The sequence below is a fragment of the Aspergillus affinis genome (assembly GCF_023601865.1).
Source record: "Aspergillus affinis strain CMG 70 chromosome Unknown NODE_139_length_87693_cov_84_281821, whole genome shotgun sequence".
In the NCBI taxonomy this organism is placed as follows: Eukaryota; Fungi; Ascomycota; class Eurotiomycetes; order Eurotiales; family Aspergillaceae; genus Aspergillus; species Aspergillus affinis.
The window spans coordinates 35,911-52,230 of record NW_026515920.1 but is presented as its reverse complement, the minus strand read 5'-3'; the positions used below and the strand labels follow the sequence as shown (position 1 = coordinate 52,230).

Sequence of the window (16,320 nt, the reverse complement as noted above, 5' to 3'; positions counted from 1 at the left end):
CTGGGAACGAAAAGCGCGTCACACAAGAGTCTAAGGTCTAAGGTCTAAAGTCTCAACCAAATCCGTCTAGCTGCCACTGTCAGACTTGAGTTCTGACTGATCCGAAGGAATGAAAAGCCACTTGATCGTAGGAGGTAAGTAGCTCTCCCCGGATTTTGACCCTCCTTCCCACACTCAGGGGTGAGCCGTTACCTTCAAACCTCAAGGGGGATAGTTCCCACCGAGCGAACATAAATGGGATAGTTATGGGGACCTTGAGCCACCCCCGGATTTTATTTTTTTGCAATGGAATTATTGGACCGCGCAGGGCTGGCAGGGCAGGGATGGGTCTCGTCTGTGTCGAACTGCTGGACTGTTCGGAGTACTGTACGCCGCATCGCAGACGGGGAAGGTCTCCACATCCATGTGACGTGCAGGAAAGTTGGTTCATGCTATGGAGTCCAGAACGTCTCTATCTTATCTAGCTATAACTATGTCTGTATGATTTTCTTGTTTTTCGGTTCTATTATTGCTGATACCCCGTACCCCGTAGATATTTCTCAGTTTTGCAGAATTGCGGTCCTCAACGGCTGCTTCTTGTCTACCTTCTCACGGCGTGTTCTCATCGCGGCTAGCTTGCTCTTGATTTTGGATGACCAAGTCAATAGACCCAAATAGAGCAGGACAGAATTCACTGAACTGATCTCGATACTCCAAGACGTTCAGACTCGAAAGCCAGGAAAGAATTGAAACTGATATGCGCTAGTCCATTCCGGGTAATCTGCTGTCTCGAGGATGCCTGACCTCTCAGGCGTCGAGTCGACCTACTGACGTCACACGTCGATCATGGTGGATGGTCCAGAGCAGGGAAGAATAAGGTAGACTCAATCAATGGTTTCCGGTGGTCAATTGGCTGTCGCAGCGACACCGTGGTACCTCCAATGTATGTACTGTTGATCTGGTGATCTGTAGTCATGAGATTGGGATTGGTCTATTGACTCAATTGAGTCCATTGATTCTGAAGCCTGTAGATAGATAGATACCATCGCCCGAAGCTGAGAGACCGGGTGATGTTGAATGCCATCTATTCTGATCAGAAAATGCCTACTATCGTACAGATCACCTGATGTAAAAGCGGCGGGGGTGACGCAAGAGTGAAGGACGATGCCAACGAAGAGGCTCGATGCAGTTAGCCGCCCTGCCATGACATGCCATTCCACCGGCCTCCGCTTTCCCTGTCCCTCCCATCCTCCATGACCGTCGTTCTCTCCTTTCCCTCCGGACAACCCATCCATTATCGGGCACCGCACCCTCCAGAAACCAGCCCAGCTAGATAGCCTCGTCACCGGTCGGGCCATCACCCACCATGCCGCACGGGGAGACCGAGCCGCTTCTCCCTCGCTACGAGGAGGACACGAGCCTCCAGCGCCGCCTGCATCAGAAACTACACACCTATCAGATGCTCCGCGCCCTCTCGGAGGGATACATGCCGTCGACCGATCAAGTCATTGCCAACCTGCGCACCCTATTGGCCTCCGACATTCTCAACCCGCGGTCTCAGGAGATCGGCTCCGTCGGCCGCCAATTGATTCGGGATTGCCGTCTCTGGATTCAGGTCTTCATCGAGCTCCTGCGGGACAAGAATGGCTCCGACCAGCTGCAGGAGTTCCTGTGGCATCTGGCCCGATCGCGCGCCGCCTTGGACCCGAGTCATATCTCGCAGCACGCGGCGCAGGTGAAGGCGAGGGCGGACACCAAGGCCGGTATATGCTTCCCGTTCCCGACGGATGGGGATATTCTGTGATTGTGGCCCCCCGGCTGACGAGGATACAGCATATGATAGTCTTCGAACGATTGGACAGCTCCTTCTGACCAATGCCGACTTCCGACTGTTCGTTGATGATCTGACCACCGTCGGTCGTCAGATCTTCTCGGACACGGCATTCTCGCTGTCCAATGCCTCGCAACAGGTGGGCGAGCAGCTGAAACCGTCCGAGGACGACGTCCAGGCCGTGCAGGAAGTTGGCGCGGACGAGGGTCGCGCCCCGACTAAGGAGGACTTGCGCCACGAGGCGGAAGAAGTCGTCCAAGTCACCGGTCGTGGGGTGGTGCGTACCGGCAAAGAGGCAGTTGATAGCACCAAAGAACATCTCGGTGAACGGGAGAAAGACACGCTGTTCAATCGGCTGAAACAGGCCGTCTTGACGCTTCGGCAGCGACCGGATTATACGGATTCCGTCGCCGCGCTAGGGCCGCTGGTGAATCGGTATGCCGCGATCTATACCAATGCGGCCTCCGATTTGGTCACGACCGCCGAGGAGGATGTAGATATCAACGCAGATCTTAAGAAGGCGATGGAAAAATTCTGGGTGTTGCTTCGGTCGTTTGGCGACGCGGAGGAGTGGAAGATACTAGAGCAAGACTTTTCGCAGGTGCTGCAGCATGCGAACAAAGACCCCGAGTTTGAGAAGTTGATGTCGGAAATCGGATTCTCTCTCCAGGAGATGCTGATGAATCCTGAATTCTTCGACAATGCTTCAGAGAAGATCGGCGCGCTGGAAAGCAAATCTAAGCAAGTGGGCTCGGGGTCTAGTTTGCGCCAGGACGTTGATGCCTTCCTGGTCCAGGCCAAACGAGCGCTGCGAACAGTCCCGGAAGACACCGCAGTGTCTAAGCTGGTGGACGTCACCAGCAAAATATACAAGGACGCATGGACCGGCTATCATGACCAGAAAAGCCGACTGCCGGTGGACATTCTCGAGGTACTCTTCCCTCTCGTCCTCCGCCACATCCAGTATATCCCAATCCCACGGCTGGAGATCTCAGCGCCGGAGCTCGATCTTCTGCTGGAGAATTTGATCCTGGAGCCAGGACACGGGGTCCAATACTCGTCTTTCCTTCCCTACCGCATGCATGTCACCACGCGCAACGACATCGACATCCTCAAGCGACATTCGAAACGGACCGAGACCGACCTCAAGACCACGTTCACCGCCACCGTCATGGGCCTCAACATCAGCGCCTCGGAATTCGGATACTGGCTGCGCACACACTCCGGCCCGTTCTGCCTCTTCAAAGACGAAGGCATCGCCAGCTTCTTCCTAGACCGCCGGGGCGTCGACATCTCGCTGGACATCGAAGTCGGCCGCGAACGGCTCGAGCAGATATTCACCCTGCGCGGCGTGCGCGTCGTTATCCACAAGCTGAACTACACGGTCCACCGCAGCCGATGGCGCTTCCTCCTCTGGCTGACCAAGCCCTTCCTCAAACACATGTTCCGACGGGTCCTGGAGAAGAAGATCGCCGAGCAGATCGTCCAGGCTGCGTTCGCCCTGAACCGCGAGCTGGTCTTCGCCCGAGAACGCCTGCGCGCCGCCCAGATCGCCAACCCCCGCGACCTGGCCAGTCTGGTGCGGGCAATTCTCGCGCGTTTGAAGCCCGTGTCGGACGTCGAGACTCGTATCGCTCTGGACGCACCGGGACGCGGCGTCTTCAAGGGCGTTTATACCCCCGGGAGTCTGGCGAAGGTCTGGCATGAGGAAGCGCTCCGGGCACAGGAGGCGATTGAAGACGGGGACGAAAGTCAGCGATTAGGACGGACGTGGCGGAATGATATCTTTGATGTTCCGAGAGGTTGAATCTGATTGGGATAGGCTGGAAGTGTCTTTAGGCTTGTGTTCTCTATTGACATATTTCTAATTTGATCTGATCTGACATGATATGATGATATGAAACTCTATCTTTTGCATCTTGTTTTTATTTCCTCGCCTCTGTGTTTGGGCTGGACTGGACTGGATTGGATATTAAACACTTAATTAATGAATGTGACATGCTCTGCTCTGCTCTTTCTATTATGCTGAACACCATCTTGTTTCATCAAGTTATAAACCGTCAATCGAACTATATCTTGCTGTTCTACTTTCTCTCTACCTTGTTTCTTCCAGTCGAGATAATGCTACTGAATATTGAAGCATATTGATAACACATCTATCTACTCTATTTTATTCCTTGCTTCTTCTACCTTGATCCAGCCCGCCTTAGATAGTCCCTTCTCTACCTAGTTATCAAAAATTAATGAAAAGAGGATAGATAGGAATAAAGCAGACTACCTATATCCTCTAGCGATTTTGCTCTTGTGAGTGCGGGTTACTTTGAGGGGAGGGCCATGGGAAGCTCCTTGGGGCTGTTTGTGCATAAATCACTCACTATAATACGCTGGCTGGCTGCTCCTGCCAACAAACACCGAGACGGACGTTGTTGCGATAAAGTAAAGTAAGTTCGCGAGCGAGAAACGACGGCGCTAGCTAGGTGATAGACCAGTTCCTCGGTTCAATCTACAGAGCCAGAACCTCCGGATCAGTACACGATGATTCGATGGTAGGAGGCGTAAGCATTGAAGGATAAATGCAGTGCCAGTCTCTTCTTCGATCCGGGTCCTCGGTGCTGTCCTCAAGGTGCTTAAGTATTTACTTTTGCGGTCGAAATTAACTGACCACTTCAGACTGGATCAACTCAGCTCAAAAAGACATCGAGGACGAAGAAAGTAAGTCGATTCTAACTATCTATATTCAAATGTGATTAAAAGATCATAACTCGTCCTTCTCGGCGTGTGCATGTGCATGTGCAGGCCGGTTCCCATCCGCCGCGAGATCGACTCCAATCTTCTTCCTCCATTTCTGCCACAGAGCAAAGAACTCCTTCTCCATGCCTGATTCCATCTGGTCTGGCAGGATGACCGAGTACTCGACGTAGAGATTACCCGGGACGTCATCATCCTCGTCGGACTGGTCGTGGAGATGACCCTCCGAGTACGGCGGCATGCCCTGTCCCACGACAGTTTCGACCGAGAGCGGCTGAACGACTTGGCCGCGAGGACGGGAGAGGTGCACGACATGACCGTCCAGATGCGTGATGTTGCGCGACCACTCGCCCATCCAGGCCTCGCGCAACGAGAGGGCCTCTTTCCAGAACAGATCGCGACCCTTGCGCCGGAAAAAGGTGCCGTCGGTGCGCTGGTCCTCGGACTTGCCGAGCTCGGGCTCCCGCTCCTCCAGCACCAGCACCAGGTCGCCGGCGATCCAGTCGGGGCTCTCATCAGCCTCGTTCTCGAACACGATCTTCTGCCCCTTATCCATGCCCGGCTCGACGGTGAAGGCGGTCTCGACGTCGCGCCGCACGACCCGGTGGCCCCCGCACACACCGCACGGCTTCTTCACCATCTTCCCCTGCCCGCCGCACTTGTCGCACTGCATCTGCACCTGCTGGAACATGCCCGGCGCGAGCATGTGTTTCTGGATGAACGCACCTCGCCCGGAACACTTGTCGCACGTGATGACCTCCTTGTCTGCGGAGCCTGTGCCCTCGCAGGCGTCGCAGATCTGCTGCTTCTCGAGCACTATCTCGACCTCGCGCCCGTTGTAGAAGTCGCGCAGGGGCAGGCCCACGCGGAACTCCATGTCCGGGCCGCGACGGTGACCCGGCGCGTGGCCGAAGTGTCCGCCGCCGCCGAAGAAGCGTGAGAAGAGGTCGAACGGGTCGTTCGCTTGTCGGCCGGCCGTGCCGCCGGAGCGGTGCTGCTCGACGCCTTCGTGGCCGTATTGGTCGTAGATCTTGCGCGTCGTGGAGGTAGAGAGCACGTCGTAGGCGTCGGCGATTTCGACGAATTTTTCGCGGGCCGTTTCATCTCCTCTGTTGTTTGGATTCACGTCAGTCGCCCTGCAATCTAAACCTGGCTTCCCTCCTGTCTATCTAGGTTGGATGGAATTGAGACGTACGGGTTTTTATCCGGGTGGTACTTCTTGCTCAGCGTGCGATATGCCCGCTTGATGTCCCTTTCGGAGGCGGATTTATCCAACCCCAGGATCTTGTAGTAGTCCTCGGCCGCGAGGACCTGTAGCAGACATACTGCGAGGACGAGAAAAAGACAGAGAAGACGCATTGTGAGGGTATAAGCTGCGGACCATGCAGCTGTCGCGGATTTCCAATTTCAGTCAGAGATAATATTCGGTTCTTAATTGAAGGTATTCAACGATGAACAAGAAACGAGGAATGGTAGATCGGTAGGTAGTTGTGCTATGACGATCGCGCAAGTCGCAAACGTCCTATATAACACAGAGACCGATTTTTATGGCAGCTATCGAAGTCAAGACGAGCACATTCGAGAGACTTGAGATCAGCCAAGATCTCAAGTGGTGTAAGGAAGCTGCCGGAGAATAGGTGTTTGCCGGTTCAGGCCGGTAGTATATTCGGTCTGGATAAGTAAACGATGCGTCTCGCATAGGTGGCCTACGGAGGTGGGTTTTTCCGGTCACGTGCGTAGATCCGCGGAGTACGGAGTACGTACATAGTATAGAGTAGACATAAGCTAGTTTTTGAAACATGTTTGTGTTCTGCTCATCACATTATATTCAGGGCACTAGACACTCTCAGTAAATTACAGACCTACCAGCCCAGACCAAGCAGTTATAGAAGCAGAAACAACCATCAGGATCCCCAACCTAGATCGTATGTCCGTATACACCGCCCTCTCGCCAAGCCAATAAACACGGCAGAATACCAGTCCCCGACCCACCGCCCATCGCAATTTTATCTTCATTTTCATATCTCCATCCTCATCCATCGAGTCGAGTACAGCGCAGAAATAACCCTCTCAACACCGCCAAAATGGTCCGACAACTTAAGCATCACGAGAAAAAGTAACTCCCCTTCCCTCAATCCTCTCCTCTCCCAGGATCCCCTCCCTGCCTTCAACCCCCCAAACCCAACTCTTCTAACTAAAAACCCTCAGGCTTCTCCGCAAGCACAACTTCGAAACCTACAAATCCGACAACGACCACCGCGAAACGTCCGTCCGCGCCCGCTACTACCTCCAACACCCCCTCGACTACAAGAAATACAACTCCATCTGCGGTTCCCTGCGCCAACTCGCCCACAAGCTCTCGCAGCTGGACCCGAGCTCCGATCCGATCCGCAAGAAGATCGAAGCCGACATGTTGGATAAGTTGTGGCGCATGGGCATCTTGAAACAGAGTCGGGAGCAGGGGGCCGGGTTGTCGAGAGTCGAGAGGGAGGTCACCGTTTCGGCGTTTTGTAGGAGACGGTTGGGTGTGATCATGGCGAGGAATGGAATGGTGGAGAATATTAAGACGGTGCGTTTCCTTTTCTTCCCTTTACTCTTTGCATGAGCCGAGCTCTGGATCTGGATCTGGATCTATCGTGAGCGAGCGAGCGCGGGCTCACTATCTCTCCTCTTCCCTTTCCTTTCAAGTTGAAGTTGAGATGGATAAGGATAAGAGATATGGGGTGACCAAGTTGAAAACTAACATAAAGTCTAGGCCGTCACATTCATCGAACAAGGCCATGTGCGCGTCGGCACGGAGGTCGTTAATGACCCGGCGTTCCTGGTCACCCGGAACATGGAGGACTATGTCACCTGGGTGGATAGCAGCAAGATCAAGCGGAACATCATGCAGTATCGGGACAAGTTGGATGATTTCGATATGTTGTGATTGTCTTGACTTCGTCGTTACCTCTCCTTGTTAGGTTACTGCACTGGACTCGGTATTTTGAGATGCTTTGAGGTTGCTTGGTTTGTTCTCGCTTGTCTCTATGTCAGGGCCTAGTTTCGGTTGGCATTTGTTTAGACTTGCGGTTTATTTTATATCGGTGGTGGTGGTGGTGTGAAGTGGATATGGGGAAGTTGTTTCGAGATGATATACCCTATCTTTCAGATTTATATTCATTTGCTGGGTTTGGTTCTGTACATGATGATGTCGGCGTTTTGTTCATTTCATTTGCCTTGAGGGTTTTATGTTCAGTATAGATAGATTGAGGAGAAGAGTTTATTTATTCTATCTTCATTGCGCATTGCGTACTTGGCCATTGTCAATCTTCATATGATGAGGTTAGAATACACTTTATACTATTTTGTATTACCCTACACATGCATGTTCGTTTTCTAGTTCATGGAAATTCACAAGTCAAAAGAAGGTCAGTCTATTGCAATTCTCAAGGGGTATCATAATTTTAATCACTAAACCAACCCAATAAACGAAAGCCCAGCCAGCCGGTTAGTCACTTCGTCCACTTTCTCTGTTTCGTCCACGAGGTTTGTATATTTGCAAACCCCTCTCTTTGGGTAGGTCGGTGGTGGTGTGCTCAACACACGAAACACATCCCATCCATCCCCTCCATCAATTATCAGCCAGCTGTGTCTGTCTAGCAGAAGCAGTCATCCATATCTGTCTGCCGGGAAAGACCGTCTGGAAGCCCCAGGCTTCGTTGGTTATCTCCTTCATAGAGCGTTCCTCTTCTTGATAAGCTATCCTCGCCGGCGCCGAATAGCTCTGCTCTCTCATATTCTCCCAGACTGCGATAGACGAGTCAGACTCAAATCAAGCAGAATCACTCCTCGACCGCCCCATCCTCCCACCAACCAGTTTCCTCTTCAGTTTCAATCCGACCGCCCTCTCCGAGCGAGTCGGGCCTTCATCCGGTAAATCCATCCGGAAGCGACGCACGCTGCCCTCGTAGTTCCCCTTGCCGTCTTTCCCCTCCTCGAAGAATGGAGTGCGGTCGTCGCCGAACCGGGCCCAGCGCGGCGCAACGCGGCGCCAAAACCCGCGCACGCCGCTGCTGGCGCGGTCGATCTTCTTGTACTCGCGGCGGCGGGTCGAGGGGGATGTCCAGTCGATGACGGTGGCGGAGGGGTGGATAGGGACCGGGGAGATGGGGTCCGAGTCGGCTGGGGTGAAGGCGGAGCAAGTGCGGAGGGGCGGGGGGAAGGGCGGTCGTTGTTGAGAGGTGCTGGACATGGAGTCGAGGATTGGAGAGAGAGGCGGCGTGCTGAGGTCTGAGTAGGCGCGGACGGTACGTGGTGGCGTATGTGTGGTTGCGGTTGAGGAGGATGGCGACGGGGTGCTGCCCTCGCTGTCTCTGACTCGACCGTTGTTCTGGAAGAGGCGACAAGACTCGCGGTGCAGGGCGAGGAGGTTCTGGCGTCGGGTTTCGGGGTCGCTGGGACTAGGATGCGAGGACGAAGTGAGAGAGGAGGTCGTCACCGTGCGGCGGTGCGAATGGAGAGAGCCCGGACGACTGCTGGGCGGAGCAGAGCGTCGAGTGCTGCGCGAGGCGGAACGGACATGTTGGGAGGGGTTGGTCGAGGCAGGCGAAGGAGGTGAGGCGGTTCGCTTGCGCTTCGGGGTGCGATGTTTGGTAGACGCCGGCGAGGAAGTGGCTGCTGGCGCTTCTGGTTCGATGGACGGCACTTCCTCCACGGTCTCCATTTTGGGAGACGAGGGCTGCTCGATGACAGCGAGGTCCGGGGTGGTCTCCATAGGAAGTTCGGTGACATGCAGCATGGTATCTTTGACACCCATGATGTTCAGGGCCGAGATGGATTGTGAAGCAAGTTCGACTTCGATGGCAGAGAGGGTGGCCGACGAGGCATCTCCGGGATTTGTAGTTGTCCTGGGTGGAGACGATGCAAGGGTAGTGGGAGGAACTATACGCAGCGGGCGGTTATGGCTGCTATTAATATGAGCCCCCTGAGGTGGAGCATTGTCACAGTAGGCGCCGTGAAGAGAATGGCCGGAGCATGTGGAGGCAGCAGCCATCAGGAGGGAGACTGAACAGAGGAATGATTCACTCGGATCCCAGCATTCACATGCTCGAATGCCTGAAGACAGCGCAGCCGGTCAGGAGAGCGAATAATTGGCGGAGATCAGCCGACTAGGAGGGACAGCGGGCGGGATATGAATAGTCAATAACAATATTAACAATAACGGTAAGGATAGCGATGATCAATAATCTGTAGGAGAGTCGAAGGAGGGGAGCAGAGGGGGTTTAAATGAATACGATCGATAAGATTAGGGTTTCCGAAGAGGGGAGGAGGCAGTCGGCCCCCAGCACGGAGTATAGACAAGGAAATGAGGACGGTGATTGATTCTTTGTAAATGGTGGGGAAGGATCTTCAAAGACGAGGTGTTTTAAGTGGACATAAGGAAAGCGAAGAAGAAGAAAAAGAAAAGAAAAGAAAGACGAGGCAAGGGAACGAGAGACAAAAGCACAAGTGACCGGTCAGGTGGACGAGTCTGGAGGGCATCGGACATGCCTTTTAAAATGGCCAAGGGATGGTGTGATAATCGATCCTGCGTCTCACCGACAGGCGGTGGGAACCTTCCACTTGAAGAAACTAGTTTTACTCTGTAAGACTACTGTGTAGACTGGCACTTTAGTTGAGTTTTCTTGTCGATTTAGCGGTGATCTAGGCATTTAGCGTTCTACACCGACAGAGGGTGGAGGTCCAGATAGAAAGGCCCTCCGGCTTGGTCTGGACCGATTCAGCAGGGATTGACCAACATGCCAAATTCGACCCCCCGCATTCGCCCGAGACAATCGAGGGAAGTTGCCCGGGACTGGGAACGAGGTCGTCAAACCGGTTCTTCCTCCGCTGACCTACGTCAGGTACAGTGAACAGTGAACAGAGAACCGTCCTGCTGCCCCTGCATGGAGGGGAGTCTAGATCGCCCGTGCCTGCAGCCGGTCAGGCCCCTTGGATGCCTGAGGCAGGAAGAAACCGACCCTCCGTTTCTGAAATTCACTCGGTGGGGATAGCGACAAACTGCGATTGGGACCTTCGAGAAAACGCAAAGGAAGACCAGAGAGAAAAATGAAGGATTACTTGCCTAAGGCACCCATCTGGCAAGTCAGGCCCATCGGGGCCCCCACGCCCCGCCAGTCGCCCCGTGACTGGACGGTCGGCCTGACCGCCACTTTTCTGGCGGGAAACGGTAACTTCCGAGTCTAGCGGCTGCTTAACTGCTTAGTTCTTTCTGTACGGAGTATGACGAGGGTGGATGAGAGCTCTTCTCTCTCTCCTGACTACTCCGGAGCTGAGCTCACCTGCCGACGAGCTACACCACAGATCCACTGGACCTGTCACCACCACACTGGGGAACGCCAGGTGGCGTGCTCGGAGATGCTCACCATGCTGTATGACGGGTCTGAATTACACAACTGCTTCGGGTCGGCTTTCTTTCTTGAATCTCAGGAGACAGCAAAACAAATGGGTCGGATTTCACAGAGCGCAATTATTTGCCCATATGATGATTCTCAATGCTAAATGATAATTGCCCAACTAGGCTCCCTTTCCCATGGTTCCCACTCGGTCCAACGACAAGATTCTGGGGTCCACGCGAGAATGACGTACTTCCCCTGTCGGATTCCTCAGGCGCGTCTCGCTCGGCGTTCGGCACGTGCTGATCGGACTGGGGTCTGTACGTCCATGCAGCTACCCCTGTCGGCCGCCGAGATGGATTTGCATACAGAGAACTGTCAGCTATTAGGGCGGGATGAGTTGTCGACGGAGACTGCGATTGCTGGCACTGCGTTGACAAGAGACGGATGGTAGGGCTAATCTTACTATGGTCCCTGTCAGCCCTAGAAAGCTTAATGAGCTGGTCCTGTACAGGGTCAAGAGCAAGACCTCCATTTTCCCTGCAAACATTCCATTGCGTAGTGATGGGATTGATATGACTCCTACGATGGTCTGGGTTCTGACAGGGTAGCATTCTGCAGGTTCTGGTGGTTGTCGCTGCTGCCTGCCTGCATGCTACCCTACCCTTAGTCTGACGACACGCTTACCGCAGAAGATGCTATATAAAGATTGATGAAAGCTTGCCAACCACCCACCCCCTAAATGCGACTTGCTTCTTCTTTGGAACGATGCGAAAGAATGATATGAGCGTCTGGGAAGGAGTGAGTCACAGTATACATCCCCTTTGTACCCAGGCTGCACTGCGTCGAAGACCTTCCATCTAGAAATCAGAATACTGTAGAGTAGGCGTTTCTGTTCGATGTCTCCTGTCATATTCAGCACATACCTGTCTGCTGCAGTTTGAGATTCTCTCTCTCCAGACTTCCCTTCTCCAGACTTCCCTTCTCCAGACTCCCCTTCTCTAGGCTCCCCTCCCCTTGAGCTCCAGCATCCTGTCACCACGGCTAATCCCTTGACTCACCCCCCACACATTAACTTCGAATCAAGTGAATCTACCCAGCAAGTCCATTTCCCAGGCTAACCTAACGAGACGCCTCTTCCCGGAAGCTCCCCTTCCCTCCAATCCGCCCAATCCGCCCTCCCATTCCCTTCCAGCGCTTCACCCCCAACCACGGAACTTCCCATTCACCACCATCATTCACTACAGTCATCTCAAACTATAGCATCACCATTTCGTATACAATTCTCATGCTCTTTTCGCCACCGAATGACTCCTCGCTTACTGCTAGCGTCGCTCTCTCCCCTATAAATTCCCCTTCTCTCCCCCCGTCTTTCTCCTCTTCTTCTTGCCTCCTTCAACTCCCCTCCCTTGTAGGCACCTGCAGGGAGAGTAGCGACAGAGGATCATTTGGGCAACCGGATGCATCTCTCTTGTCAGCTTGGTTGACTTGCACTTTATTTTCTTCTTGACTTGTCTTATTCCTTTCCTTGCTGTTTGCATTGCTAGCACATTTCCCTTCCTCTGTTTCTTCTTCTTCTGCTGCTGCTGCCTAGCCTTATTTTTTTCCTTTCTGTTTGCATTGCTAGCACATTTCCCTTTTTCTGCTTTCTTCCTGTTCTTCTGTAGTTACTGCTGCCTAGCCTTACTTCTTTCCTTGCTGTTCGCATTACCAGCACCTGCTTTTTTTTCTTCCGTCTTCTGTCTTGCCTTACCTCCTTCCTTGCTGTCTGTTTCCTGTTTCACACATTCGATCAATTGAGCAACTAGGGGGAAAAAAAACATAGAAAAAACATTGGGCGGGTTACGGATGGGCACTTATTTCTTATTTCTTTCCTTTCCTTTCCTTTCTTTTATTTTCTTCCCTTTTCACTGCACAGAAAAAACAATAGGGCGGGTTTCGGATGGGTTTTTTCTTTCCCCTTACACACTGCACATATTCCTCTTTCCCCTGCTTCTGCCACGGACTCCCTTCGAGGCAGCATACGCGGACACACCAAACTGACGTTTGTCTTTCTACCAAGAATCACAATTTCCAGGTCCCAAGGTTGGGCGGTTGGGAACGGGCCTGGGTTATCAGACCCCGTGATGAGCTTGTTCGTTACGTCCTCTGATAACATACTTCAGTTATGAGCTGAAGAGAATCTGGTGAGTCTTCCCTGATTTGACTTGATTTGGGGTTGGACTTTGGCTGACTTTTGCTTGCTGGGGAGTAGGAAAGGGGAATGGGATGGGGATAGGGATGGAGAAGGTATTTTCCTGTACTTTCTTCTGTTGTCCTTTCTGTCTGTTTTCTATTGCTTGTCAACTTTCTACTGTCTGTCTACTTTCTGTTCTCGGTCAACCGTTTCCTTTACAATCTGTTCTTTCCTTTCCTTTGGCATTTCTGCTTTGTGGTGAACAGGAACGGTGATCTGACCTGGAGGGCATGGGAAGGTAGAACTAGGCATGGCAGGGCAACGAATGAAAGGACATGTACAAGACTAGACACTGAGTCACTCCATTTTCCTTCAAATCTATCGTAGCTGAGCTCGAGTGTAGGTGATACAGTAGAAAGGGAACACGGATACGTAGAAGAAGAGCAGAGTAGGGTAGAGTAGGGTAGAGAGGGGAGGCTAGATGGAGGAGGAATGTGATGTTTTCCTACGTTGGGTGGTGGGCTGATGGGTGGATGGTTGTTCATGCTACTGATATCGTCTGTCTCGTCTCAATTCATTCATTCATTTCATATCGGTTCATTTCAGGAGCAAGACATGCAGTGCTGTGGATGGTGGGTGGGTTATAGCTTCGTGGCGAGGATAGAAAATCATAGGCAATATAGAATAGTATTATCACGACGCCAACATATACAACATATCCTAAATCAAATCACAACGAATATACAAACTCGCTATTCTCGCGATCGGTCAGGTCGAGCCATCTAGAATATCACAATCGACCAGTCAGTATCTGTATCGTGAGCCCCCATGCACTCAAACCCAGAAATATACGCATGAAGACATTGCAGACCCAGAAGGTCCCAGGTAACAAGCCCGAACCAAGCAACAAAAAGGAACAGGGAGAAGGCCAGTGGAAGCAACAAGGAAGGGAAAACATACTCCTGATTCTCCAATCTCACATATTCCGGACTCGCGCGGACGCGAGCCTTCCGCTCATTCTCTTTCTTATACCACAACCAGATACACCCGAGCAGGATGAGACAAACGCCCCAGCAGACGATGATGGTGATTTCGGCGGGGACGTAGCGCGGGGCGTCTTCTGGGCGGAATACTTGGGGGCCTGTTTTATTCTCCCAACGCATTGGGGGACATGTTAGATAAGAAGACCTACGATAAGAGGGTATGGAAGTGGGAGGAGTGCCGGGGGTGAGGATAAGGAAGAAAAAGGGACAGACGCACCGATGATATTCCCCGCACAATATCCAATAAGATAAAACGCAGCGACTGTAGTTTTCTTCGTATACCCCGCGACATTGGACGAGATCATCGAAAGAAGCGCAACGAACGGTGTAGGGCTGGCTTGTGTCATGTAATACCCGATCAGACGACCGACATTGTTATCTAACGGTAGAGCGACGATGAGGACCATTCCGACAATGGCGGTGATCATGCCGCCGAAGCTGCAGAGGATGCGTTGGTTGGTAATCTGGCCGATGTAGCCGTTCAGAAGGAGGGCGACGATCTCGACGGCGCCACCGGGGGTGCCGTAGAGGAGACTTTGTTTTTCGGTATAGCCGAAGCTGGTGATCTAGTTTTCATCAATTTTAGAGAAATAAAGAGGGTTTGAGACAAGGCAAGGCTGACTGACCAGCTGGTTAAAGAAATTGGTGATCCCACCGTTGGGGATATTGGCGATGATGGCAAAGAAGAAGAAGGCCCAGGTCATGGGATCCAGGATCGATTCTTTGACCTGGTAGAATTTAAAGTGCTTGTTGCCGATGCCCTGCTGGTTGATGCGCACGCGGGCGATGGCGAGAACGCGATCCTCCTGTTTGAGCCAGCGGCAGTTCAGCTGGCTGTCTGGGACGATCCAGAAAAAGACGACTCCGAGGACCACCGTGAGGAGACCCGTTACGAGGAAGACAATCTTCCATGGCTCGATGGCGGATCCGTGTCTCTCGGTGCCGACTGCAATGCCATAGGCCACGAAGCCACCTAGGATTTGCCCCCAGCCGTTGAAACTGAACCATATGTTGACACGACTGCCTTGTTCTTGTTTGGTATACCACTGGCAGATATTTTAGTGGGGGATGATCAGGGGAGATGGTGAATGATAGGTTAAGGGTAGACAAACCTGCGACGTCAACAAAGCAAACCCTGGAGTAACAGAAGCTTCAAACACACCCAGAAAAAAGCTAGGAGTATCTAGTCAGAAGAAGTCCACAATCAACTATCGAACCAACTCACCGAATAGCAACCGCTCCAGGAAAGTTATGAACCGCAGCAAAGCAGCAAAGAATCGAACCCCAGATAATGATACACGCAGCCGAGTACTTCCCCAGCGGAAGTAGCTGGAGCAGTCGATTCGTTGGGTATTCCCACGCCAGGTACCCTGGTTTCTTCTGTCAGTCTCGTCTGCTCATCCATCGTTGACTACACCAAAACTAACCGAAATAGAACAAACTGCCCAACCACTGGTACTGATCGCCTTCCAATCCCAGATCCGGCTTGAGGCCCATGACGCTGGCATAGGAGAGCGTTGTCTCTGTACGGGTAAACCGCCGGTCAGTTAATACCTCCCACGCTAGAAGACAAGAAAACTCACTATCCAGATAGTTCATGCCATATACAAAACACATGATGGGCATCATATGCCAGTCAATAATCCGCAGTAACCGTTTGTTCGTCTCCGCGTCCAAAGTGATCGATTCGCCTTGAAGCTCCTGGATAGCCTTCATCGCCTCGTCGGCATCATGCGCATGCTTCTCCAGTGAAGGGTCGACAATCTTCTTCATGTCTGCCGCCACGTCCATAGACGTCGGCAGGGTAGCTTTTTCTTCCGCCATAGTCTTAGACGGCGAGTTTAGTAGTTATCAAGAACAAAGGAAGGAAAAGAGAACACAGTCGGCGCGGCGCGGTATGATGTCGGAAAGGCAGAAGGGAAGGGACGAAGACAGGAAGAGCCGGCAAATCCCAACTTGAGGGGCAGTTGGTCAGGATTTAAAGATACGCTCCCAACCCGCATAGCATCATAGCGGAATTAACTCCTCGTAACTACCTGATCAGGCCTCGTCCGCATGCGAAGGAACACGCCTCCGCCCGATAAGCAGCTGATATCTGGGGTAGAACGGACTAAAGGCCCTAGTGCAGGCAAGCTTATCGACGGAGACCAATATGCTCGCGAATTG

General features: G+C 52.6%; 5 protein-coding genes across 5 annotated transcripts; 2 read left to right on the top strand and 3 right to left on the bottom strand.

Annotated features, from left to right (window-relative positions):
• Window positions 1–1,345: 1,345 nt before the first annotated feature.
• KD926_001854 (uncharacterized protein) lies at window positions 1,346–3,617 on the top strand (the record flags this gene model as incomplete). Its single annotated transcript, XM_053093788.1, has 2 exons — window positions 1,346–1,742; window positions 1,813–3,617. 2 exons carry the CDS (start codon window positions 1,346–1,348, stop codon window positions 3,615–3,617), a joined length of 2,202 nt encoding a protein of 733 aa, XP_052951380.1.
• Window positions 3,618–4,565: 948 nt separating this feature from the next.
• KD926_001853 (putative DnaJ domain protein) lies at window positions 4,566–5,917 on the bottom strand (the record flags this gene model as incomplete). Its single annotated transcript, XM_053093787.1, has 2 exons — window positions 4,566–5,667; window positions 5,754–5,917. The coding sequence occupies 2 exons, from the start codon at window positions 5,915–5,917 to the stop codon at window positions 4,566–4,568; spliced, it is 1,266 nt and encodes a 421-aa protein (XP_052951379.1).
• Window positions 5,918–6,642: 725 nt separating this feature from the next.
• Window positions 6,643–7,487, top strand: KD926_001852 (snoRNA-binding rRNA-processing protein IMP3; the record flags this gene model as incomplete). The annotated part of the gene is made up of 3 exons (XM_053093786.1): window positions 6,643–6,674; window positions 6,767–7,127; window positions 7,314–7,487. The coding sequence occupies 3 exons, from the start codon at window positions 6,643–6,645 to the stop codon at window positions 7,485–7,487; spliced, it is 567 nt and encodes a 188-aa protein (XP_052951378.1).
• A 684-nt stretch (window positions 7,488–8,171) lies between these two features.
• On the bottom strand, window positions 8,172–9,593 carry KD926_001851 (uncharacterized protein; the record flags this gene model as incomplete). The annotated part of the gene is made up of 2 exons (XM_053093784.1): window positions 8,172–8,347; window positions 8,411–9,593. 2 exons carry the CDS (start codon window positions 9,591–9,593, stop codon window positions 8,172–8,174), a joined length of 1,359 nt encoding a protein of 452 aa, XP_052951377.1.
• Window positions 9,594–13,841: 4,248 nt separating this feature from the next.
• KD926_001850 (allantoate permease family MFS transporter) lies at window positions 13,842–15,978 on the bottom strand (the record flags this gene model as incomplete). The annotated part of the gene is made up of 8 exons (XM_053093783.1): window positions 13,842–13,893; window positions 14,072–14,252; window positions 14,372–14,720; window positions 14,781–15,200; window positions 15,267–15,327; window positions 15,380–15,524; window positions 15,582–15,677; window positions 15,738–15,978. The coding sequence occupies 8 exons, from the start codon at window positions 15,976–15,978 to the stop codon at window positions 13,842–13,844; spliced, it is 1,545 nt and encodes a 514-aa protein (XP_052951376.1).
• Between the last annotated feature and the right edge of the window lie 342 nt (window positions 15,979–16,320).